The sequence below is a fragment of the Stegodyphus dumicola genome, chromosome 10 (assembly GCF_044657685.1).
Source record: "Stegodyphus dumicola isolate Sdum_Otavi_A_Nest chromosome 10, ASM4465768v1".
Taxonomy (NCBI): domain Eukaryota; kingdom Metazoa; phylum Arthropoda; class Arachnida; order Araneae; family Eresidae; genus Stegodyphus; species Stegodyphus dumicola.
Window position 1 is genome coordinate 177,123,682 of NC_140777.1, and position 27,145 is coordinate 177,150,826.

The 27,145-nt window shown below is 34.6% G+C and overlaps 1 protein-coding gene and 1 long non-coding RNA gene across 3 annotated transcripts in view; one reads left to right on the forward strand and one right to left on the reverse strand.

Moving 5' to 3' along the window:
- LOC146995211 (uncharacterized) overlaps positions 1 to 27,145 on the reverse strand; it is a 361,401-nt gene that overhangs the window by 89,849 nt on the left and 244,407 nt on the right. The window lies entirely within an intron of this gene.
- The window catches only part of LOC118197613 (putative chitinase 10), a 95,926-nt gene that overhangs the window by 57,143 nt on the left and 11,638 nt on the right, over positions 1 to 27,145 (forward strand). For both annotated transcript variants that reach the window (XM_085825919.1, XM_085825920.1), the window contains 8 exons: positions 1,058 to 1,084; positions 6,350 to 6,511; positions 14,070 to 14,264; positions 16,888 to 17,052; positions 17,208 to 17,401; positions 20,742 to 21,017; positions 22,697 to 22,809; positions 25,509 to 25,626. In XM_085825919.1, the coding sequence (XP_085682045.1) occupies positions 1,058 to 1,084; positions 6,350 to 6,511; positions 14,070 to 14,264; positions 16,888 to 17,052; positions 17,208 to 17,401; positions 20,742 to 21,017; positions 22,697 to 22,809; positions 25,509 to 25,626 (1,250 nt within the window). The remainder of the gene's footprint in view (positions 1 to 1,057; positions 1,085 to 6,349; positions 6,512 to 14,069; positions 14,265 to 16,887; positions 17,053 to 17,207; positions 17,402 to 20,741; positions 21,018 to 22,696; positions 22,810 to 25,508; positions 25,627 to 27,145) is intronic.

Consider the following 27,145-nt stretch of genomic DNA (forward strand, 5'->3'; position numbering starts at 1 on the left):
GTAGTATTGAGAGCGTGTCTCGTCTATCGAGTCAGTCCGTGCGGAGTCGATCGAGTTGACAGCAGGGCAACGAATGCCGAGTGAATCGTCGAGTGCACCGAAAGAGTCTCGTAGTGTATCGCGGTTAGTGCATCATCGAGACAGCGTGTTGAGCTCCGGGAACGACGGAACCGAAGGATCGGGAGCTGTGCTCGTGTGTCGTCGAGTGCATCGCGAGTTGTAGCGTGGAGAGTCTGAAGAGTACGTGGAGTTCTGAGAACAACCAAGCAGAGTCGCGAGCTGTACTCAAGTGCATTTCCGTGAAGCCGTCTGCACCGTGATAGCCTGATAACCTGGAGGCTGTGCCGCTGATCGTGTCAGCGTGTTTATAATAGATCTTCGAAAACTGTAAAACGTGACTTTGGAGCTGTCCTGATCAATACTGGCTAATAAAGTGTGTTTGGATACTTCATCAAGTAGTGTGGTCCTTCACTCCAAATCCATACGAATCCATACGTGAAGGAAGAAAATAATGTAACAACTGTCAGAAAAGAAAAAAACGCAACAATATTTACTTCTTAATTGTTCGCGTGAGGTTATAAGAGTGCTAGTGGCAATAAAGCCTATCCTAACATCATGCGTCGTCGTTCTAGCAAACAGTACCTTTGCGACAAACATCATGAAATTAAAACGTCTTGTACCATCCCAACCAGCCTTAAATTTTTGAGATCACCTAAGACATAAGATTGACATAAGACATAAGATTGACATAATGTGACATAAGACATCAGATTGACATATGAAGGCATTATTGACATAAGTGTGCTAACAAACCTTCTTTGGGATTTTGGTGGACTCACTATAACCCTTCGCAAAGCTCGTTTCGTCCACACTGTGGTTTTAAAATAATCGGTCTTCGTTTATAGCCAACCAGGCGGTTTCTATCGCTTTTTCTTTATATTTGCTTTTCATTACTATTCTGAAATTTTATGTATCAATATATGACTAGGAAAATTTTTATAAAATTCTTGTTGATGAAATAGATGTATTAATGAATTATTTGTTTTTCATTTTTAAGCGGAAGAATGTGGCTGGAAGGCTCCTTGTAAGTAACATATATTCAAATAAATGTCATTTATTTTAAATTTCAATAATTGAAAAGGTAAATTTTTATTTTAAAGTTGTAAACTCTTAACTAAATTTTTTTTTAATGATAGCATCATCATCATCATTTTAATGATAGCATATATGTTTTAATGACAGCGTAGCATTTTTTATGATAGCATCATCTGTGAAGATAATTCTGATCTCAGTTTTCACTTTTCTACATCCAAATAAGCAGAATAACTGGGTCTTTTGGATCTTATAACTATGACAATATCTACTCCGGATATTCAAAACATCCAGATAATAGGCCTGCTTTTCTCTATAGGAAAAATATGTGTTTAAAAGCTCATAAAAGTCGTAAAGTTATTTTTACGTCCATTGCATTTTATTTAATAATAATTACGCAGTTTAAATATTTAAAATGCATTTATTGAAATAAAACTAAAGCACAAAAATTTTTTTTTAACTTTCGTTTTTTACGATTTTAAACTTCGGGTTTTAATATGCAATGATTCTTTTTCCGCTGAACAGTTTTAAAAGAAAATTAGTGACTTACAGAAAGTTATTGCTGAAACTCGCCCACCAGAGGCCGAGCGGTAAAGTCGCTGAACACTGGTACTTCGGTCTGAGGTTAGAATCTCGCGAACGGCTGGCTGCATGGGCGTTTTTGTGGCTTTTCCCATGTCTAACGTGTATACAAGCCAGTTTCCCTTAGAAAGTTCTCCACGAAGACATCTCTCCCTTAGGCAGATAGCTCTCGAGTATTTTGCCGTAATCAGATACACACACCATCTATTGTTGAAAGTCAGGCAGTTATTAGAATTCTTCAACGTCTTAAAATGTACTTTCACTTGCTTTTCACTGAGCTTCGTGGACATTTTGGAAATGCTAATGCTTTAACGAAGTTAGCAGTGAAGTTTCATATTGATTTAAATTCCATCATTCTCACTGAAAGAGCTTTTATAAAAAAGATTTGGAACAGAGAACGTAGATGACAAAATAATTTTTCTCTACAAATTTTCGCAGAGGGAATTTTAGTTTAAAATTAACTCCGTGTTTGTACAGACATCGCAATTTTAAGAAATATATGAAGTGAAAGAGACTTTAAATGGCAATGGGCATTTCTGATAGCCGTGAATCAAGATCTCAGTCACGGCTATCCATTAATGTTTTTTTAACTTTTAAGAACTAAAGAGGCAATTTCCGCTTCCTAGAACTTTTTTCTTAATTTAGATTAAAAAGATTTTAATTTTTATGACCGGTCGAACTTCCTGTACAGCCATTAGAGGCTTAACAGGGCTTAGTGGAGCTATTTAATTAAAGAAACATTGAGATCTAAAACAAGTCCTCAATGAGGCCCATTAAGCAGTAGAACTACCACCATACTACCTGAAATAACTTTAAACAGAATAAGCAACTAAAATATGAACTTAAAGTCTAGAGTTGGTGAGATTTACCAGCTACACCAACAAAAGCACATTATTACATGCTTTGTAAAATATAACAAATGCTACTTACATAAAATGTATAAAAATAACAAATGCATAAAAATATGTTACTTACATATACAAAGGAATAAAATAACAGAACATCATAAACGTGCTAGTTTTCCTTAAAAGAGACAGGGAAATTTTTAACACAATCGATATATAAATTCATTTCATTTGCAGGTACATATTTTATGAAATTTGACAATCTCAATTTAGTCACTGTATTTTTACTTAGATCCTTTAGAGTATTAAATTTAGCAATATCTGGAATAAATCTTAGAACAATATTTTTTATAGAAGAGCATCTAAACAACAAGTGCTCAATATCGATATTACTCATGCCGCATGGTCAGCCACAATATTTAATCGAAAACCTATCATAATAAAAGGGAAAGTGTCCATGATTAGTTAAAGCTTGGTTTAGATACTTGTCACTTAAGCACCTTCTCTCACTTACAATTGAGATTAAATTATATGTGAATCTGGGTCGTTCCACTGTGCTTGCCATAGAGTCAAACCTTTTCTTTTCAACAAGGATTTCAAACTGTCAAAGGAAGTCTTTACTTCAAAATCAATAATTTAATTTTCAGTGGCAGCCTTTGCCAATCTATCTGCTAACTCGTTACCAATGGTACCAATATGACTCTTTGTCCAAAAGAGTTTAATATCTCTGAAAGCGCTAAGAAAAATGACCATGTCTTTTATTTATTTAATTAGATCGTTATTTGGACAAACATCCGTAATTGAAACAATTGCGCTTTCGCAGTCACTATAGGTTTCTACAGGATCTATCACAGAATTAGAAATAAGCCAATATAAGTCCTCTCGCAGGGCCGCTAACTCTGCCTGATAGACAGAAGCATTGCCAGAAAGTCTATATTTCCTTTGTAAGCTTAGTTTCTCATCTGAGAACACACAAAAAGCTGCTCCCACATGACCATTTAATTTAAAGCCATATGTAAAAACCGTGTAGCCTGTCATATTGGAAAGGCCTTTAATTTTTATACGATAACTAATTATTTCCCTTTCCTTTTTCTTTTGGCTAGGTGATTATAATTTATGTATTATGTTAATGGTACAGTTTATTTGTGCCATATAATATACTACTTCCTGAAGCACAAATATGTACAGTTTACACACAAGGAAAAGGGTTGACGTGGACACCACATGACTTCCTTGTATGGTCTATTAAATTATACACATTTTTTGCTGCTCTTCATTTAAATTTATTTCCTCGAATTTCATTAGAGATATATATCTCATTCAATCAATTCACTTCTCACTTCTCGGCAAGCCAAAAATACATAAGTACTCAAAACATCTCCACTAAAAATAGTAAAATTAAGAAAAACCTAAAACAGTAAATACACTTAAAATCAGTTAAAGAAAAAAAATTGCAACTAAAATTAGAATTGGCATGCAAAAACAAGCAATTCGACCAACAGACTCGAATCCAAAATTTTTGGCCCACCAAAATGAAAAGTTAAGTTTTGCTCCCACTGGTCAAAAAGTCACTGAACTTGGTGCAAGAACTGTTTCTAAATCACTGCTCCACTAAGAGTTTCAAATGTAAGCAAATGGCGGCTTCCTTTGGCCTAAAACCACTTAAATTTTTAAACTGTTGATAGTTCTACAACTTCTTGCATATTAACTAAAAGAATGAAAATCTTAACAAAGGCATATGCACAACGTAACTGAATCACTTTTTAAAGCAAAAAAGTATGCACAATTTTTACCGAAAAATATAAGAATAATATAAGAGCTCACCAAACCGGGTAAAACAGCGGGTGGTATACATATATATACGCACTCTACGATCCAAGTAAAAAGGAAAGTGTACAGCTAGATGTTACATCTGTCTCATATACTACAACATTTCAACGTTCTACGGCTGTTCGTTTTTTAGTTAGGTCAGATATCTCGTATTTTGTGACATCTGTAGGTAAGTTCTATTCTGAATACATTTTAAATCCCTTCTACAATCTGTTTTGAAAAAAAAAAGTGCTTTCTACTGTCCTTATGTACAGATGTCACGAAAAAAATTGTTCAAATGGATTCGAGAGCGGTCAAAATGGATATTTTCGTCGAAATATTATCCCGAAATTTTTCGTTATTAAAATACTTCCTTCACTTCGCACAAGAAAGTAAAAAAAGTATTGCAACTAGCTAAAGCTTCTTAAAATACAGGATTACTCATAATTCCATGAAGCTCTGTAAAAATTCCGAACAAATAAGTTACGAATTGGTACCAAAATTTAATTTGAATTAAAAAGGCGTCATTAAACAATATTTTATATATTTCTTAAATGTTGGATATGCATTTGCTGATATAGTAGATATTAAACAGATTTTCTGTCACTTTAAATTACTAGATCGCCTCAAAATAATTGTAGTGACTGTGAGGTAATTTATCGTACAATTTTCCTTTTAATTAAAAATATCACAACTCACAGTCAAGGTCTGGAATGAAAGCTATTCATGTATCTCGTATAACTCAAGAACGAGAGAACTTTGAAATTTTGTATATGGGACTGCTATAACATGTAGTTAGGCACCTCCCTTTTTTATTGCAATCGGTCGCAGCAAACATATATATATGTGTGTGTGTGTGTCCTTTTTTTATTTTTATTTATTTATTTATTTATTTATTTTATTTATTTATTTTATTTATTTATTTATTTTTTATTTTATTTATTTATTTATTTTATTTATTTATTTATTTATTTTTTATTTTTTTTATTTATTTATTTATTTTATTTATTTATTTATTTTGCTTTAGAAATGATTTAAAAATAAAGAAATAAAATATTTTTGGTTTTAAAAAAATGATTGAATTATGTTGGTTTTATGTTCTGGTTAAGTTTTTTATGCCTTCAGTTAATTTCCATGCAATAGTTGTAGAATTATCAACAATTTGAAAATGCCATTGCTGATAACAGTTCTGGAACGAGGTTTTTGAAAGACCCTTCAGGAGATTCTCCGTTTTTGCCTGAACCTCTTCAGCTGAGGTAACATAGGTTTCCTTTAAGTAAGTATTAACCTTTAGTAAATAAAAAAAAGTCGTATGGAGCCAAATCAGGTGAATAAGAAGGATGCCCCATCACAGTAATGTTTTAGCTGGTCAGAAACGGCTTGACAGATAGGACCGTGTGAGCGGGTTGCATTGTTTTGGTGCAACAGCCATCCATCAATCCACAGCCATGGCCGTTTCTTCCCCTAATATTTTCCCGAAGTATTCTTAGTACTTCAGTGTAGTAGTGTTGATTAACAGTCTGACCACTGGGAACCCATTCAATCATGATGAAAGCACGTTCATCATTTTCCACACTGTCCTTTCTCGCTGAAAACCGCTTATGTCCTTCAAACACACGTGCATGAGACAAAGTTTCATCTTCATAAGTCTCGGTTAACAATTGAAATGTTTCCTTCGTGGCTGATTTCTCCTGTTTTGCAAGAATCTTGATGTTGATTCGCTGTATGATTTTTATATTAGACATTTTTTCCGGCAGAATGAGTTGCGCGTGTTCACTCAATGACGTAGTACTCCCCACTGGCGTTGTCGGTTAAGTCGAAACTGGCCGCGTGGATTGAGGAGGTATGTGGCATGACGTCATCAAAGCAGTTGTTGCCAACTCCACTCTGTTTTCAAACTGCACACATTGTCTCGTTTTTTTTTTGTTTTTAGTGTCACACCTCGTATACTAAGTTAAGTAAAATATGCTGTTATCCTTTTACAGTTTTAATATGTAGAAGAATGTACTGTTTTCTTATAGATTTCAGATGTCCTTCCGAAAACGGTGATTTTGGAGACTTACACGATTGTTCCATTTATTATTCCTGTGAAAATAATATACCGATAATTCGAAAATGTCCAACTGGAAAACTTTTTCATTACCTTTCAAGAAAATGTGTGGACAATTGGCAAGCTAAGTGCAGTAAGTTTTTCTCGCTTATAATTATCTGATTATATGTCTAGGTTCCAATTTTTTGTTTTGTTTTTGTTTTTGTTATACTATCCACTGCTATCGTGATTTTGGTTTTCACACATCTCGCATTTTAACCATAGTTCTCGTATTAGATTTTTAATAAATTCCTTTTAATATTTCTCGCTTAATTTTGACTTTTGTTAAATTGCTGCATAAATATTTAAAGTGACTTTAATGTAAGAAAAAGTACCAGGTTTAGGTACAGGTACGGGTAAAAATATGGAGGATACAAGCAATGTCCATGGGCCAACTGGTAATGCCTTCTCATACTAACGATAGGAAAAAAATACAAGCTTTATTAAAGCTCACAAAGAAAAATAAGGAAAATGAGCAAATGAAGCTTTCCTAAGGATCTATTGTTTACCTATGGTACATCGTGCAATCTCACCATATCCTCCGCATCCATAATTTATTAAAACTACTAATTTAGGACATAAAGAAGTTTCAATACAATTTGAAATTCATAAATTAATTTGAGAACATCTACTTTGATGTAACAAAAATAACAGATAAACATAATGAGATAAATATAATAAGCACTGGAAACACAGTTTTATAATGAACTGTAATAATAATACTAAAGTCGTGTTCACTGGATCAAATCGTTTAACAATAACATCAAAATTACTGGGGGTAAAATTCTGAGAGCTCATTGATTCGAGAATAAAAAAACTGGGAATACAGAAAATAATTTTGACTAAAAATCAACACAATTTTTAAAAAGAAAAAAAAAAGGGATAATTAAAATGGTGTGCTGTAGCAGGTTATTGTTGTTTACAAAGTTCACAAGTGGAATCCTTTCGAACATTTTCATAGGATGTAAAAGTTCATTAAATTTATGCACGAGTCACGTTATATTACACTTGACAGAGATCTAGACCGTACGAAGAGAGTCATTGTATAACTTTTTGAAACTTCGGATACTGATTACATTTAATTAGAAATCTTTGATTGATTTGTTTTTGGAGATTAGTTAGTGGGGATTTTATGTGATTATTTTCAGACAAGAGTACCTGAGAAAGGAGGAAATACCCTTATTGTATTGGAAGTATCATTTCCAAAACGTTGTATTGAAGATGGGACACCTATTTGCTACTTCAAGACACTGACATACCTCACAATGTTCAGTTGCATTTATTACTGTGTATAATAAGAGTGGTATTTTCCTTTGAAAATAAGTAGCGTTACTTATTTTCAAAGAAGAATTTTTTTGAAAATAAGTATTAAATATATTATTATTTTCAATATATTATTATTATATATAATAATAATAGTATAAATATTATAATTTTATAACAGTTATTATATAATAATATATAATAATAGTATATATATATATAATATACAATAATTTATCAAGCAAAGCAGTAATAACAATTTTTAAAAAAACCAATTTTGGTCTAGAAAACATCTTGCGCAATATGCTGCAAAATAAGTAAAATATAAAAATTGTAGTAAGCTCGCCTAAAAGTTACCAAGAGCTGCTGCTCCAAAAGGTTTAACACGTTTTCAAAAAATTAATACACATGAAAATCAAATCATTAGTGATGTAAAACATTAATAAAATTAAAAACAGAAAAAGTTAAAAAGTAAGCGGAAAATGGTAAATTAGCCCAATTCGACTTCCAAACAGGCTTTTCAAGGGAAATTTCATTTATTTGAACGTCGAATCAAGCTAACCCCATTACGCGTTTCGCCGAAACAGACAATTGAAACTTTTTCGCTAAAATTTTTTTTAAAAATTTAGACAAAGTGTCTTGGAAATTTTAATAGTCTCAATTCTCTGTTCCAATTTCCCGACGCGTCCGCTCAGAATGACACATTAAGGTGTTAAAATATGTTAATCAAAACCTAAACTTCCTAAATCTAGACTAAAATTAAAATTAAAATCAAAAACGAAAATAAATAGCGATGAGCTATTAGTCCTAAAAATACAAAAACATACGGGCTGGGCCTGCAAGCTTAAAGATTAACAATTTAATTTTTAAATAATAGATTTTAGAAAACTGTAATGAAAACCTGTTATTAATATAAAATAAAACAAAAATTAAGAAGAGAACAAACTATGTGGAAACTAAGAAACTTTAATTTGATTTTCATGTGTATTAATTTTTTGAAAACGTGTTAAACCTTTTGGAGCAGCAGCTCTTGGTAACTTTTAGGCGAGCTTACTACAATTTTTATAATATACAATAGTAATAATAGTAATACATATAATAATATATAATAATAGTAGCCTGGCATGTTATTAATTATATATTATTTAATATTACCTCTTTGGAAATCGATAACAAACCACTTTAGTCTCATAAACAACATTATTGCTTCCTTGTTAACAATTAAAAAGGATATACTGGGCTAACTACATTAATAACTTGATTTAAATCTTGATACTGTTTTCGTAACTTTGTGAAGATGTATAAAGTTTCAGACATTCATTGCCAAAATTTTAAACAAAAAGCATTTGAAAACGCATCAATAATTTTGATTAACTGCATACATTTTTGAATTTATATATCTTAATTTTACATAAAAAATAGGAACCTAAACTTAGCGTAAGCCGAATCATATCTGAATTTGAATATAACTATAAATAAACTGCATAGAATTTTATTTGGAAAATGTTTTAGAGGTATACTCCTTATACAAAATGTTTGGCTTTTGTCAATAGAATTTTCAAATATATTTCCTGATTTGAAACTGTTTGATCATTTCAAACAGTGCCTTAAAAATAGTTATTATCGTTGAGTAGTATCTTTAATAAATTCCGTAATTTATATTTAAAAAATTCAATTGAATTTCTCGGGATTTAAATTATATTATATGTTTTAATATTTTTAAAATAAAATAATGTACATGCTTTATGTGTCAAGATCATATATACGATACTCACAGAGGAGTCTTACATTACGGCATACACTTGTCTGATGCTTTACAATATGTTCTAACTTAAAACTTGCTCTGAACTGGATAGATTAATTGTAAGAAATGTTGATAAAGTGATTTTACTTACTCTCTATTTAATGTTACTTGAATTTCCTCAATCGCTACAAATATCAGAAGACCAAAATTTCCCTCAAAATTAAAAACGAATACTACTACAAATCTAATAAATACCAGTACAACTAAGAATATAATATAATTGAATAATAATCCAATATATTGGAAAATAATCCAGTACTACGAATCTAATAAACCTGATTTTAACCCGCTTACAAGAAAATCATTAATTTATACATGTAATCAGGAAAAGAAAAACAGAACATTCTTTAATTAGACGCTCTTTGATTTTTATGCTGGGAAAAATCTACAAATATATTTTACATTTTCCTAATTTTAATAAATATAAATAGAAGATTATATTAACATAATTACTTTAATCTTACATTATATATTCATTATTATATTACAACTACTGTGGAAGATATATACGTAGGTAAGTTGAAAAATAAGTTTCCTCTGTCGACTGTGGTCAGAGTTGTGTATGAAAGACAAAAAAATAGAATGAGACATTAAAGATATGACATACCTTTATTTTATTATTCTTGTACGAGTGCGTTGAGACATTTGTCATATCGCTTGATAAGCTTCAAAAAGCCCTCCAGGAAAAAAATCAGGGCTTTGAATATGGAAGAAGCGTTGAACGGCTTGTTTCACTTCAGTATTGCTTCCAAAGCGCCTTTCCTCGAGATTTATCCGCTATGAATGAGAACGTGGAGTATCAGGAACAGAAATTCATAACCGCCTCGTGGAAGTCTATGGGCCAGGTGTGATGTCGAAGCAAATGGTGCGGAAATGGTGTCGCACATTCAGTGATGGACGTCAGCAAGTGGAGGACATACCGAGAGCTGGACGGACGCGCACGGCCACTACAGATGCAAATGTCAGGAAGGTGGATGACATTATTAGAGCGAACCGGCGTATCACCATCGATGAAGTAGCGGAAGAACTTGGAATCTCACATGAGCGAGCTCAAAACATCATCCACGACATTCTTCGATACAGAAAAGTGTCAGCGCGATGGGTGCCCCGACAATTGACCTCGACTCACATCTGGCGTTCTGATGTTGGATGACAATGCCAGACCACATTCGGCGACGGCAACGCAAAACCATATTGCAACTCTTGGTTGGGAGCGCCTACACCATCCGCCATACAGTCCTGATCTCGCACCAAGCGACTTCCATCTGTTTCCGGCTTTGAAGAAAAATCTCGGGGGAAGGCGCTTTGGAAGCAATACTGAAGTGAAACAAGCCGTTCAACGCTTCTTCCATATGCAAAGCCCTGATTTTTTCCTGGAGGGCTTTTTGAAGCTTATCAAGCGATATGACAAATGTCTCAATGTACTTGGTACCTATGTGGAAAAATAAAGGTACGTCATATCTTTAATGTCTCATTCTATTTTTTGACTTTCATACACAACTCTGGCCACAGTCGACAGGGGAAACTTATTTTTCAACTTACCCTCGTATATATGTACTTCCACAGATATAAAAAAATAGATAAGTTATAAAAAAGATAGTAAGGTATTAAAAAATACGAAAGCTGCTTTAAAAATAATTGGCGATCTCAATATTAACATTCTAGATTTGGTGTTCTCCCCCTAAATTCCTCTGTTCTCCCAAATTCGAGATCTTTCTATGTTATGCAAAGCTACTGGAAAAGGGTAACCAAAACTAATATTAACCAATCACAGACTAGCTCGACTTATACCTCCGATTTCGTATAAATAGCCTGGCATGCTAATTGCGTCATTCTTCTTCCCTTCCCTCGCTGCCGCTCTGTCAATATCGCGTTGCTTTACCTTTGCTTAACTAACTACATCATTTCTCGTTAAAACCAATGTACGCAGAAATTTATCATATTTAATTATGACTGAATAAGAGTCTGCTCAAGTAATTGGATATGTGTGAAAATAAATACTGGTGATTTGTCGAAATTCAGGTTTGTTGCCTTCATCTGTATGACTTAACCACAGCCATGACTGATATCGAAAGCTGTTAACAGTTCCAGCGTTCGATTGCGCATTCAAAATCATTACGTATACATATGTAATAAGATGACTTGAAGAAAGCTGCAACAGACTGACGGTGGTTATCTGCTTTATATCCTGGGAAGATTTTACTGGGTAGTTAGAAAGATGACACTCGAAGAAAAGACTTGTAGACAGACGTAGCCGAATTGAATGTAACATTTATTGGTGTATTAATTACCAAAAACATATTCTTCATCACAAGTGATCATGAGTGCAATACTCACCTCACAATTTTATATACAGTATCACATTTTAAATGATGGCATAGTTAGTAGCACGACAAAGCAAACGAAACAAGGTGGAATCTTGACTGCAGGAGAGCTAAAGCTAAAAAATGCGCAGTTATCCAGTATGGAGGTTCACGAAGAGAAGGTTTCGGTTTAGGTTAGAAAGATTTCAGTTCTCGAAATCGTAAGTTCCGAATTAGTTATATCATTAGAGATACGTAAGCCATGCAAAATGGATTGATCTAGAAATGACAAAGTCCAGAAAAGGTACAATTTTAGAACAGAGAGGGGAAATTACAGGATTAATTTTGATTTACATATTTTTTATCTTGCATGTTATATATATCGAAACACACACACATATATAAATATATGTATATATACATGTGATAGATTCCGTAGTAGAACGCAAGTGATTGTGTCCACAAGGAACAGCTAAAATTTCGATGCCGTAGAATGCTGAAACGCCGATCCACAAGGAGTAAGAAATTTGGCAGTCAAGGTATATTTAATTTAATGTTTATTTCAGTAAACATGTTGTGTCCACAAACAAGTTGGCACATTTATTCTGCCTATTTGGAAAAGTTTACATTTTTGATAACTTTGTAGCAAGAAAGAAGCAGCAGATACACAGCAGTCCAGCTAGGCCAAAGCAGCAGATAGACAGCAGTCCAGCTAGGCCAAAGCTTTGAAAGCGTTATGTTCAAAGTGAAATCTTAATTCAGACTTAGTTTTGGTTCTCAATGCATTTTGATTGGATGGTAAATATCGCTGTAAAATTACTATTGGCTGTTTGAGTTTTAGTTTCATTTACATCATCAGAATTATGTAAGAATCATATGACATAGAATTTTCTCGAAATGACGCAGTGCAAATAGAAGTTACTATTTTTAGAATACAGAAGAGAATTAATTTTCGCTGCTAATTTAATCTTTTTACATATTCCTTATTTTTCTTATATACATATATATATGTGCGTGTGTAACATATAACAAAATATGATAGCTGCTGAAAAAAATAATTGACGACCTCAGAATTAACGATTCTAGATTTGGTGCTTTCCCCTAAATTCATCTGTTCTCCCAAATTCGAGATCCTTCCAAATTACACAACGCTGCTTGAAAAGGATAACTAAAACAAATATTGACCTATCATTAGCTTAGAAGACTTTCTGCGCCTACGTAGTATAAATACAACTTATCGAGGAACTAAGTCCCTTTTTCTACCTGTCTTGCGCTATGCAAACAACTCTGCGCGGGTTTTGCTTTCCAGCCTGAAATGATGTAGTATTACATTATCTGCGTATATAAGAAGTTATTGTATTCAAATATGATTGAAAAGTTAATTTGTCTGCCAAAGAGATGATTTGAGATGTGTAAAAATAAGGAGGACGATTCTTCAATTCAGTTTTATTATCTGCTTCATGAAGCCTTCACCCTCAGCCATTACTGTCTTCACAGCCATCTGCGCAATATCGCATGTTAAAAGTTCCAGTGTCTTCATCTTTGCATTTTAATTTACTACATATATATATGTAAGATAAAAAATGCAAATCAAAATTATAATTTAAAATGCCTCTTAATTGCTCATTTTTATTTTGGGTACTTTGTCTCTAGTAATTACTTTTTCTAAACTGCGTCATATCTGAAAACGTATTCCGCATTATGTCATCTTGAAACTTCTGCATTGCCTATAAGTTTTAGCCGATCAGATTAGCGAAATATTTTGCTATATATATTGTTGCAATCCTACCCCACGCTCTTTCTCTGCTTGTGCTTGCTGGCCGAAGGACGTGTTCTGCTTTTCTGCTTTGGTTAAAAATGTAATGAGCCATCATCAAAATTGTGGGGTGCAAATCGGTCTCCATTGTGAAGTGCAACAAATAATATAGTTGGAATATCAAGTGATTTTAGTGATTGTTTAAAAGTTCCCTGCATCTTATGTTACATGACTGATATTTCCAGTGATCTTCTAATCATTATTCCACTCGAGACTGCAAAATAATGCCTTCCCTAGTCAAGCTTCATTTCTCATCAATTTACTATAAGAACTAAATTTTATCATCACACACACACACACACACATATATATATATTGTTTGAGCTATGGTTTCAATATCTCCCGGATCCCAATCATTAAATTTGTGATTAGTAAGTGATTTCGATTACTGACATCATTCAGTTATTTTGTAAAGTGATGTAAATTTATCAACCGAAAGTTAAAACGATTGTTTTCTCTTTTTCAGTCTTCCATTGTCCAGAAAAAGACGGCAAATTTGCATATCGAATCGATTGCCGAAAATATATTCAGTGCACAAATAACCATCCTGTGGTGAAGCGATGCCCTCCAGGAGAAGCGTTTGATCCGAGCAGACTTGAATGTGTGGCCAGGGAAGAAACTTCTTGTGCTAGAGGATCCATTCAAGACCACAGCAGGCCTCGTAATGTTTTGAAACCTTATTTTTTGGAAAAGAATTCTAAGAACTAACTTATTGATGTCAGTGTTAATCAATAATGAAAATGATTACTATAACATAGATAATATTTTAAATTGATGAAAAACTGTATTGAAAAAAAAAAAAAAACTATTTTAAATGGACTATAATCAGAGCTGTATTAAAAGCAGTTATAACTGCATAAATATCTTATTATTTATTATTATTATTTATATATTTATTATTATTATTATTATTATTTTATTAAGTTATTTTATGGCATGAAATAAATAAACTGGAATAAGGTTGCTGTGTAAAATCTTCTAGGCTTTCAAAATCAGAAAATGCTTATCACCCATCAGAAAAATGGAAATTTTAATACGTGAGGAAAGTAAGAAAACATGCCGAACAGTGCAGGCTACTCCATATATGCGAAGGAAAATGTCTCGCATTCTGTAAATATTCCTATGGTATTAGGCTTGTAAATATTGTATCGAATTCTGGTTGGAGCGGGCACTGAAATACCCGCAAGATAGCGATATTCTGTTTTAGACCACTTCTAGTTCAATACATTTCCGAAAACCGCTCAAAAAGTTTCTATTTTTTATAATAGAATTTGAAATAAAATTTTATTTTTGGATGAATTATATGCAAAAAATAATTTATATAACGTATATATAGAGAGAGAGAGAGAACGTAACGTATACATATTGTTATGAAATGAAAAGGTGCGGAAAGATATCTTCCCCGCAAAGCAGTTTTAGGGTTGCCATAAAATGGCAGGAGAAGGCAGGGTTGGCATATTTGGCGAGAAATCGCCCATTAGACGATATTTGGCGACAAAATTGGCGATATACCGTGGACGGTTGTAGAACCTTTTGGAACGAATTCTTACCGGTTTAGCCTAGAATGTTCTCGAACATCAGTCAAAAGCTATATATAAGCCCTGCTGGTACGCGGAGAGTTAGTTACGAGAGTGTATGTGCCTCGCATAGAGTGCGAGAGAGATAGTATCGAGTGTGTCTCGTCTAGCGAGTCAATCCCTGTGGAGTCGATCGAGTTGACAGCCGGGCAGCGAGTGCCGAGTGGGTAGTCGCGTGCACCGAAGGAGTCTGTTAGTGTAGCGCGGTTAGTGCATCGTCGACAGAGCGTGTTGAGCTCCGGAAATGACTGAACCGAAGAGTCGGGAGCTAGGCTCGTGTGTCGTCGAGTGCATAGCGAATTGTAGCGTGGAGGGTCTCGAGAGTACGTCGAGTTCCGAGAACGACCAAGCAGAGTCGGGAGCTGTACTCCGGAAAGCAGAGTCGGGTGCTTTGCAGGAAGCTGTCTCCACCGTTATTGCCTGACAGTGTGAAGGCTGTGTCGCTGATTGTTCCAGCGTGTTTATAGTAGATCTTCGACGAATGCAAAAGTGTTTTGGAGCTGTCCTGATTAATACTGATAAATAAAGTGTGTTTCGATACTTCATCCAGTGTCGTTGTCATTCACTCCAAATCTACGAAGCCCGTACGAACGTGAAGGAAGAAAATAACGTAACAACTGGTGTCATAACAATAAAAAAACGTAACAATATACATAGAGAAAGATAAATATTACAATTACCCCCGTAATGTCGGCGCTGAGCGCCCAACCCTACAATATATTCACCCATACCCTACAATATTCCCTTTCTTTTTTAAGGCTGTTAGTAATAAACCTTTCGTTTTTTTTACACATCTGGAAACTTTAGCTGTAACTTAATATTTCATCTCGGTATAAACTATTTTAAAACCCTGAAATTATTATTTTTTTTTTTTGTGTGTGTGTATGTTTATTTTAAAACAGGGAACTAACGAAAATTAAAACATGCAGATTTCAATTAATATGACTCAACAGCTGTTTTATATATTTTTAACAATAAGGCTGTAAAGTTTATCCTAAGCTGCTAACAGTTATTTTTAGTTAAAGACATTGTCCTATCTCTCTTAATTTCAGCTTACAATTTCTTGCCAGAACGTGTTTTCAGAATCGCAAATGAAGGAGAAGAAAGTATTTAACATTGAAGTTCTACTGACTTCGTTAGAGAGCGAGAGATTCTGACCAGCGCGCTTTCGCCTTTTAGGCTACTCTCTTTAAAGCTATTTCTACGTTCGGCCGTACCTTAGGCCCTTGATAGCTTCGCCGTTTAGTTAGCGTTAAGGGGCCAAGTCTTGTAGAATTTTGATAGCTTCGGCTATATCTTTTTAGTTTAGAGTTTGATTCCTTAGTATTCCTTAGTTCTAGCCAAAGTTAAGGCTTTGGTGTAAACTCCGAGAAGGAGTCAACTGTTAAATTCTAATTTTGAGAAAAAGAATATTTAATCCTTCCTGAGTTCTGTTCTCTATCTACAGAACTAAAGCGATTATTCGCTTACCAATTCCCAAGTTTCCACACATTTAGCTGTCAATTATAGGTTCGAACATTACAAGGTTATAAAAGTTAATTAGTTTGTAATAAACATTTCTAAGCGAAACGTTTAGAAAACTCAACACAGTGTTGCTTTAAGAAAGCACTTGTTTCACTACGAATTCAACAGCAACAAGAATCGTTTAGAATATGATGCTCAATTAAATAGTGTTGATAATTAATATAGAACAACAAAATATTGCAGATTTTCGCTTCAGATGTCCTGCACCTATGGGAATGTTCCCTAACGTAGAAGCATGTGACATGTATTGGGACTGTGTTTATCTTATTCCTATGTTACGATCCTGCGGAAAAAAACTCTTCAACCCAGAGACCAGAAAATGTGACGAACCAAATAATGTGTCTTGTCGTAAGTGCCTCTTGCTTTACCATTTTAGTAATTTTCTGATTCACATTCACTGAATTTATTTATTCATTGTTGTCTAAATTACAGTATAAACGAGTATATTAAAATATTCTGACCTTTTTTTTTTTTTTTTTTTTTTTTTTTAATTTACTTTTCAGCTCCATATAAATCTCAAAGAAAGGTAGTTTGCTACTTCGAAAACAACGCCGCGTATCCTAGAGTTCTGACACCAGAAGATATGGATCCTTACTTGTGTACCCATATTCACTACACATACGCACATCTAGATCCCAAAACTCTGCGGATAATTCCCTCCTTTCGGAGTCGTGATATATACCTGCATTTTTATAAAGTAATGCGTGATTTTATTATCCATATATAGTATAAACTTAATTTTTATACTCCTTTACCTAAGTTTGAACTCATGGCCTCATTTGCGAATCTCATAATAGTTCATTAGGCTAAGGTTTCGCTTATGGTTTTCTTTGAGAAGTATTTCATCTTTTCTGGCCAATACTCTGTATGCTAGTGTGTATGGGTGAGGCTTGTGTATGAGTATCAGCAAATGTTTTCCTTCAGTAATCAGTGACAATTTCGCGAAGTACTTTTATTTCATTTGCTATGGGGATGCGAGAAATCTTAATCGGAATTTTCTGACTTTTATGGTTACGTAGAAAAATAATAGTAACTAAATCTAGTTAATGAAAACAAAATGTGTAGCTGGTAGAGCAATTGTTCACAGACAACGATGATCTGAGTTTGGTTTTAAGGCCAGAAACAGGTTTTTACAAATTATATCTGGGTACCTAAATAATAATAAAGAGTAGTAATAGTAATAAATTTTCAAAAACATGTGATAAGCAATTGCATTGATAGTATATTTATCCTCAGCCTTTAGATATCAGAGTATGCATGTTCGCAATCTGACGTTAAATATGATCATAAGCTGTAACTGCTAAAATGGTAATGCATGTAGAAAGAGGGAAAGAATTATTATCTGATTTTATATATTGCTAAGGATTCCAACTTAGATTCATCGGGAATATCCAACAAGTTGATCGCGATCGACTGGTCGATTTTGGAGCAATGTTTGGTCGATCACATGTAGGAGATGATTTCAACACACAAAACCAATTTTCTTTAGTATCATAGTTGACGTTCGCAATTCGCCTTTCTCACCAGTTGTCGAGAGAGAGGAAGAGGACTTTTGACCGTGGCTTTGAAACAGGCATGCAACCAGTTTGCTTTTATCTGAATTTGGGAGAGTTATAGGTCGTTGGCTTTATGTATACGTTAGCGAAAAGCGCCGCTGTAATCGCCGAAAAAATGAAACTGTATGGCAAATTACTGTGGCTACCATAGCATTTTACTCTTCAATTCCATCGAAAAAGTAGACGCGAGTCCGAGTTAATTATAAAAGTTTTTCGAGCGTCAGATAGGAGATTTACTACAATGTATCAGCTAGTTAGCTGTACGAAACATGAAATGGATAGATGCAAAAATCCGTGAAGTCTTTCATGTACACAGCAAAGGGGCAATGGGAAATGAATACAAATGAAGGGCAGTACAATTCAGATACTAAAAGAAGATATGAAACTTACACAATATGTACAGGTTACATCACCTATCATCCGCTGGCTGTCCAGCTCCCCCCCAGTCTAGCTGATTCCTCACACTCTCTCTATTAATCATCGGTGTAACAATACATAAACTCGCATACCTGCCTTTCATCTCTAGTATTTAGCGGTAATACTACAATGGTAACACTGAATTAACGTTTCAAGAAAAACTGTCAATTTCCTGACACTACTGCTATGCGAAAATATACCTTCTTTCTATGACTTAAGCTGAAACTGTGTACACATACATATATATGCGAGAAAAATAAAGAATATGTAAAAGATTAAATTAGCAGAGAAAAACTAATTCCCTTCTGTATTCTAAAAATAGTAACCTCTATTTGCACTGCGTCATTTCGAGAAAAATCTATGTCATATGACTCTTACATAATTCTGATGATGTAAATGAAACTAAAACTCAAACAGCCAATAGTAATTTTACAGCAATATTAACCATCCAATCAAAATGCATTGAGAACCAAAACCAAGTCTGAATTTAAGATTTCACTTTGAACATAACGCACTTGCTTTCGCCGCTTTGGCTTAGCTGGACTGCTGTCTGTCTGCTCCTTCTTTTTACTTCAAATCTATCAAAAATGTAAGCTTTTTTAGAATAGGCACAATAAATGTGCCAATTTGTTTGCGGCCACAACATGTTTACTGAAATAAAAGTTAAATATACCTTAACTGCCAAATTTCTTATTTCTTGTGGATCAACGTTTCAGCATTCTACGGCATCAAAATTCTAGCTGTTCATTGTGGATACAACCACCTGCGTTCTACTGCAGAATCTAGTACAGAAATGTCGACAGGATTCGAAATGAAGCCTAGCGTATGTTACTTACTATACAAAAAATAAAAACTTCGAATGACTGGATTGAAACAGCCAGAAATCTTTTCCCAATTTCAATGCCACTGAACGAAGTAAAAGTGCAAATAAAGATTACTATTTTTAGAATACAGAAGGGAACTAATTTTCTCTGCTAATTTCATATTTTACATATTCTTTATTTTTCTTACACACACACACACACATATATATATATATATATGCAGTTTCAGATATATATACATATATAGTGTTACGAAATGTACAGGTACGCTAAGAGAGCTTCTTTTGAAATAGAGTCCGAAATGCGGAGCTGCTATGAGAACTCGGACGAAGAAGGGCGTTTCTGATAGTTCTTGTGTGGATTTGCAGTCAAATGGTTGCTGCTAAAGTATGTGACTGTCAGCGGAGTTTAAGATTTGGTTGTGGTTTTCGTGTAGTAAGTTAACATAGGAAGTTTTTATCGTTACTTTTGAAATTTTGAATCGCAGAAAGGCATGTGATATAGCAAAATCGTGGCAATTTAGTTCACAGACGTTGTGTGAGTGGCGAAATTTTATTCAGGAATGTATTATGGTTAGTGCATTTTATTTTACTGTTTTTATTTTGTAGAATGTTATGTTCATTGTTTTTTTACTTTGAATTTCTGTTGTTATTGTTGTTTCTTGAATTATTTTAGTTTATTTGGTTGATTTGTGCGCAATGCCTAGATTGTGCAATTCGTAGATTTTTTTTAAAGTTTAAACAGAATGCTGTGTACATGTATTCTTGTCAAATATTTTTGGTTAGAAACTTTACGTTTTTGCTATCTAATTTTTTTGTTTTTATTTCGGATTTTTAGCTTAAATTGTGTGTTAAAAACGTGGTTTCTGCATGTGCGACAACAGCGTTTTTAGAGACATTTTAGGGTTAATGTTAATTTAGATAGTAATATGACACTTTGGAGTTTCTCGCGAAAAATGTTTGGCGAGAAATTTGGCGACCTGAGGGCGCATATAAGAGCATTTCCTGAATTTCATTTGTAATGCATCAATTGATAACTTTTATAACATTTGCAGCATTATTTCAATTGCTTTAATTATAATGTTTCTTATTTCATATATTATATAATTTGATATAGAATTGATTGGTATTTTCCTTATATTTGACAAAAATAATTAAAATAGGTATGTGACTGTAATATGAACTATAACTGAACATTTTTCTTACATGACATTCAGATGTATATTTTGTTTCTTCTCCAGCGACTCATAAGCCTTAAGAGAATGAATCAAAATCTTAAGATACTCTTGAGCTTAGGAGGCTGGGAAGACAGTCACAATACTGAGAAATATTCTGAGCTGATAGGTGACTGTAAATATTGGATTCCGTTTGCAAAAGATGCCATTGTCTTCTTGAAGAAATACGGATTTGATGGACTTGAAATTGATTGGGAATTTCCAGTTTGCAGTGTCCCACCTTGCAGTTTAAACAGCGCACTGAAACGGGAAGAGAAATTAAATTTTTCTTTTTTCCTAAACGTAAGATAACATTGATTATTATTATTATTATTTTCCTTAGATTATTCATCTGACAAGTTACTTGATTTTTAGGAAATGAAAAACGATAACTGCCGTTTTATGAATGATTCATGAGTTGTTTCATAATATGTTAAAATCTGAAAACAACTAATTTATATATATATATATATGCTGTATTTAAACAAAGACGATTTAATATTTCCTTGTTGATGAAATATGTTTTTGATGAATATTCTCTGAGGAAATACACTCAATGAATTGTCTGTCCTACAAAGTAATTGTGACTCTAAATTCGAAACAGTTTACCTTAACTACTCAAGAAAGAGAGTACCTGAAATACTGCTCATGCAAAACGCCCGTATAAACAGGGAGAGTTTATTAAAAAAAACTTGGAAGATGTACTTAAAGTTTTAGATCCAAATAACGCAGCATTGCACAAAGTTGTTTCCCAAATTTCCATCTCGAGACACACAACACGACGCATAACTGCAATTAATACATCTCTAGAATATAGTTTAAAATGATTTGAAGAGCTATATTGTATTCAACTTAGCCCTTGACGAATCGACAGATATCACAGATCTTCCGAAATTGGCAGTTTTCATACGTTTTGTTTCACCTGACTTCGTTGTTAAAGAAGAATTATTAGATTTAGTAGCATTTCAAGAGCCAACCCGCAGTGTCGATATTAAAAATGCATTAGATTCCATAATAAAAACTTTTGATGTGCCTCCTAATAAACTTGTAAGCATTGCAACTGATAGAGCTTCGGCAATGCTGGGTAAAAAAATCGGTCTTTTGGGGGTTTTAAGAGATGATTCTCCAATTTCACAATTCATACCAATTCACTCATTACAAAATATTTAAAATATCTTGATGTTATGAAAACAGTGTTACACATTGTAAATTACATTCGCATCAATGCAAAAAATCATCGACAACTCAAAAATTTTCTTGAAAAATTAAAGAACGGAGAACTTCCAAATGTCATTAATTTCTTTTCCATTATTAGATGGTTATTGAGTTTCAATGTATTAAATCGATTTGTAGATTTGTTTGATCCTATAACTGCCTTTCTAAAAGAATAGGAATTCAGAATTAGACGATGACGAGTGGTTACAAGACTTAATGTTTTTGACTGATATCATGGACCATTTGCAACCACGGAATTTATAATTGCAGGGAAAAGATAAAATAATATCTGACCTCTCAGTGTATATTTAGTTTACAAAATAAATTACAACTTTTTCAAAAGGACATTAAAACATTTTGCCTTTGCTCTTGGCTGATCTTTAAGCAACTGATTTCTTTCTTCTTCAAAATGATTTAAGTGGATACACTCAATGAATTTCTGTTTATAATAGTTCTAAAGCTATTAGTGGACCTTCTTTCTTATCACTAGTTTTTCTTGCATTATGTACAAAGCGTTTTATTCAAGTTGCAATTCTATCGAATCTTGGCAATCCGCGATATTCTTTAGTATGTTTTTTTTTTTTTTTTTTTTTTTTTTTTTTTTTTTTTTTACTTTTTCATTTACATTTTTTCCTAAAGTGGCAAAGCTGTAAAATGATAAAAATATGCTTATAATAAACTTCAATATCAAACTGTTCTCTTTTTTTCCAAATAAATGAATGATGTTAAATGAAATTGATATGCAAAATCAGTTTTATTTTCCGCAGGTTATTAGAACAGTGTTCAACGATGAAGGAGGGAGGTCATTGATTCTATCAGTAAAAGTAGCTGGCAAACCAGATATAGCTAGAGTGGCTTATGATGTGGAAACTATCAGCAAGTATGAGCTTTTGCCATGCCTAATGAAATAATTTTAGTATTGCTACGAAATGTCCAGGCGCGGTGGGATAGCTTCCCCGCAAAGCAGGTTTAGGGTTACCATAAAATGGCAAGAAAAGGCAGGGTTGCCCCATTTCGCAAGAAATTGCCCATTTGGCATATCGCCAATTTTGCCGCCAATTGGCAAACAATCCCCTATTTGGCGTCAAAATTGGCGATATACCATGGACGGATGGAGAACCTTCTGGAACGAATTCTTACCGATTTAGCTCAGAATGTTCTTGAACACAAGCCGAAAGCTATACAAACCCTGCTGGTCCGCAGTCAGTTTAAGTGCCGGTTTTCATAGCTTCATTCAAGAGGAATGATGAGAGCAGAACTATCTACAGAAAGAAAACGCTGCTGGACCTTAGGGTCAAGTTTAGAAGATACAGATGCAATCTAAGCAACATGATTTGCTTTATATGTCAACGTTACGGACACGGCCAGATGTTTTGCAACAACTCGCCAAGATGCCTCAAGTGTGGGCAGGGGCACCTGACCTACACCTACAAATTAGCCAAAGAGGTGAAGCCTACTTGCGCGAACTGTAAAAAGGAGCATATAGCTACTTCGAAGTTATGCGAATTTCGACCAAAAGTTCGTGTTGCCTCTGACAAGAAGAAAAAGAATCAGCGCGGAAGCCGCAGTCAGAGAATTTGCCTCCGCCGACTAAAAAACCAACCCGGAAAGAAAGTAGTATGCCATTAAAATCCCACCCAGATGCTAGCACTCCAGCTAAATTGGATTCAGCGATGGATAAAAACTTACAGATTATTGCAGTCATGTTCCTGGAATTTGTGGAAAAGTGTAAGAAAATGGAATCGCCGCAGGTGTGTGTGTGTGATTATGGCAAAGCCTCGAGGGCCATCTGCCTAAGAGGAGGGATGCCTTCGTGGAGGACTTTCTAAGGGAAACTGGCTCGTATACATATTACACATGGGGAAAACCACGAAAACGCCCATGCAGCCAGCCCGTTCGCGGAATTCGAACCTCGGACCGAACTACCAGTGTTCAGCGATTTTACCGCTCGGCCGCTGGTGGGCTGGAATCGCCGCAGGAAAAAGTTTTACTTGCCCTGGGAATGGTCGAGCAGATGATAAAAACGGACTTTTAATTTTCTCCTTTTTTCGCTGTATGATGAACTGCTTAATTTCTAGTGTGCTCGGGCCTCAGGAGATAGCACTGCCCTCCGGATTCTGCGTTCCTGCTCTGGTTAGTAGCCATGCCTACTTCTTCATGTCTGACCGCTTTCAGAGCCTTCCATGCATTAGGCTCCTCCCTCTGCAGTTTAGGATTATTTCCTCTGGAAGTTACTCGTCCGGCATTCTAACGTCATGTGCCTTTATGGCTTTGCTTATCATCGAGCCGGAGACGTCGCGCTTAGCGCGATATTCGTAGGGATAAGGATAAGGATAAGTAAGTTAAAGTGCCTCGTCTAGAGTGCGAGATAGTTAGTGTCGAGTTAGTCAGTCCGTGCGGAGTCGATCGAGTTGACAGCCGGGCTGCGAGTGCCGAGTGGGTCGTCGAGTGCATCGAAGAGTCTCTTAGTGTATCGCGGTTAGTGCATCGTCGAGAGAGTGTGTTGAGATCCGGGAACGACTGAACCGAAGAGTCGAGAGCTGTGCTCTGTGTGTCGTCGAGAGCATCGCGAGTTGTAGCGCGGAGAGTCTCGAGAGTACGTGGAGTTCCGAGAACAACCGAGCAGAGTCGGGAGCTGTACTCGTGTAGCTCCCGACTCTGCTCGTTCGGGTGCTTGACAGTGAAGCTGTCTCCACCGTTATTGCCTGACAGTGTGAAGGTTGTGTCGCTGATTGTTCCAGCGTGTTTGTTGTAGATCTTCGACGACTGTAAAAGTGTTTTGGAGCTGTCCTGATTAATATTGGTAAATAAAGTGTGTTTCGATATTCCATCAAGTGCTGTAGTCGTTATTCACTCCAAATCCACACGAACCCCGTACGAACGTGAAGGAAGAAAATAACGTAACAGTATTATTAGATCTACCCTATGCTTAGATTTTAGAAATGCAATCATTTATTTACAAATTTATTACTTTCATTTGCATAATACCCATTATTATATTTATTTCTGAAGTTTAGCAATGCCTATATTCGCATATTAGAAAATTTTAGCCATTGTTCTAAATAACAAAATGAAACATAATAAGTATCGAAAATTATATTCTGAGCAAAATATGCTAAATACCCCATGAACTCTTAAAACGACAGTATACAAAAACATGGATACAGGTATCATATTATATCATTCTCATGCAGTTATGATAATCATATGCATAATAATTAAAATATATTGTTTAGATGGTGGTGTATCTGAAGATATTAAAATATTCGCCTAGTACATTTAAATACAAAAGAATCTTTAAAAAATTGAGTAATTGTGTTAATTACTATATAAAGTGCTTTTGTTAATTACTATATAAAGTGATTTTGTTTGACATCGTCAATGTGTTTTTGAATAAAAAATAAAGAAAACGTTTCCCTCTTTATAAATAAATTGCTAGTTAACAGATTTTCGAAAAGACTAAGAGCTGGGACTTATGTCACTAATGTAAATGTATTCGTGGAATTAAGTATGCACAACATGCAAAGGCTTTGAAAATCTCTTGGAGCGATCTAATAGCTTCTCTTGTTTTTTTTTTAGATCTGTAGATTATATTGTCGTCATGGTGTACTTACTACCAGGGGAAAACCAAACTGTAACTATGCCTCCTTCGAGATTGTATCCAAGATGGGAACCCGGTCATTTGTTTGAGGATGCGGTAGTATTCATTTACATTTTCATTTCTTACATTCCGAATTACTGAGCACAATCTTTATGAAACTGTAATTAAAAATATAGGGGTAGTTTCTTTGAAAAATTTAACATCTTTCGCAATGTGCAATACTTTGTACCTATTATGAGAATGTCTTATCACTTGTACTGTATTATGGTAACTTAGTATCACGATAACAACTGTATACATGTGGGCTGGAATGCAATATCCTTCTTTTTTACATCTACGACACTGGCAACCTCAACAACAACTAGATAGTTCTACAAGCTGTGACAGAATTCAGACGATTCCGCTATTGAGACGGAGACGGGAGAGGAAGCAGAAGCAGCAGGATGATGCGGTTTGAGGAAGCAATTTACCACTATGGACTGTTTTGTGATACCGTTTGATGTGATGTCACCCCATTAGCGTGATGTTACGGACTCATTTTTTTTTTCATCTTACTACTTTTCATTTCTCTGTGTTATGTTCGCGTGTTCTCTTATTAAAACTACAAAATCCAACTACCGTTTCTATTAATGGTACTCAGCAAGGACACTCTACAAACTCACATACATATCATTAAACCTTTTAGAGCCGATAGACATGAGAAACCCAACTGTAACTTCTCTGGAAATTCGAACCACGAGCTTTCAAGTGTCAGATGGATATAGCAGCCGCTTACATCACAAGAGTAGTTACAGTGGAATGCGATAATGCTTCACATTCTGCCTCGCTTAAAAGGTGATTAGAAAACGATATGAAACACTAGACGATAACCAGTCACCACATTTTAGTTCTGGTACCACGATGATGACTACCACGTTTTTACAGACTGGAATGATGAGATCAGCCCCGTTGCTCCCACCGACACACAAAATACAGTTTTCAATTGTCATTTGGCCATGGTAACCTCTTATGTTATAACAGCACGCACGGGGAGATTTAATAACGTTATATAGCTATTCCTAAGTGCGATTTGTATAGGTTACCAAACGGTTACTTTATCGGAGTTTAATACAATTTATCCAAAATTAGTTAAGAGCTTCTGGTAGAGAAAGAACACCTGTCCTCGAATCAAAAAGTCACAGGTCCGAATGCCAGCCGCAGTTTAAAGTGTTTCAATTTCTCAAACACTTCAAGTGTTGCAACTTTTTCTTCAAAAGTGTGCCAATTTCAGTAATGATATCACAATCTGTCTGATTGACAGTTTTATTTAATGAAATAGTAACTAAACTGATAAATTTGAAATCGTGATAAAGTATGAATGCTTGTGCTAGTTTTGTCTAAAATCTGTGGGCGCCTGTCATGCAGTAAGCAACAGCAGAAGAGTGGTTATGAATTATCCGACGCTAACACTAACTAGAACTATATGGCTATCTATACCCGTGTGGGGTTGTTACTGTTAACCCCCAACAAAAGCTAGCTGCTCCCTCTGTGATTTTCATTTTTCGCCAACTAGTCAAGTAAGCAAAGCTTTATAATTGTGGAATATTATCAAGGAGGTTTTTCAATCGCACTAAGC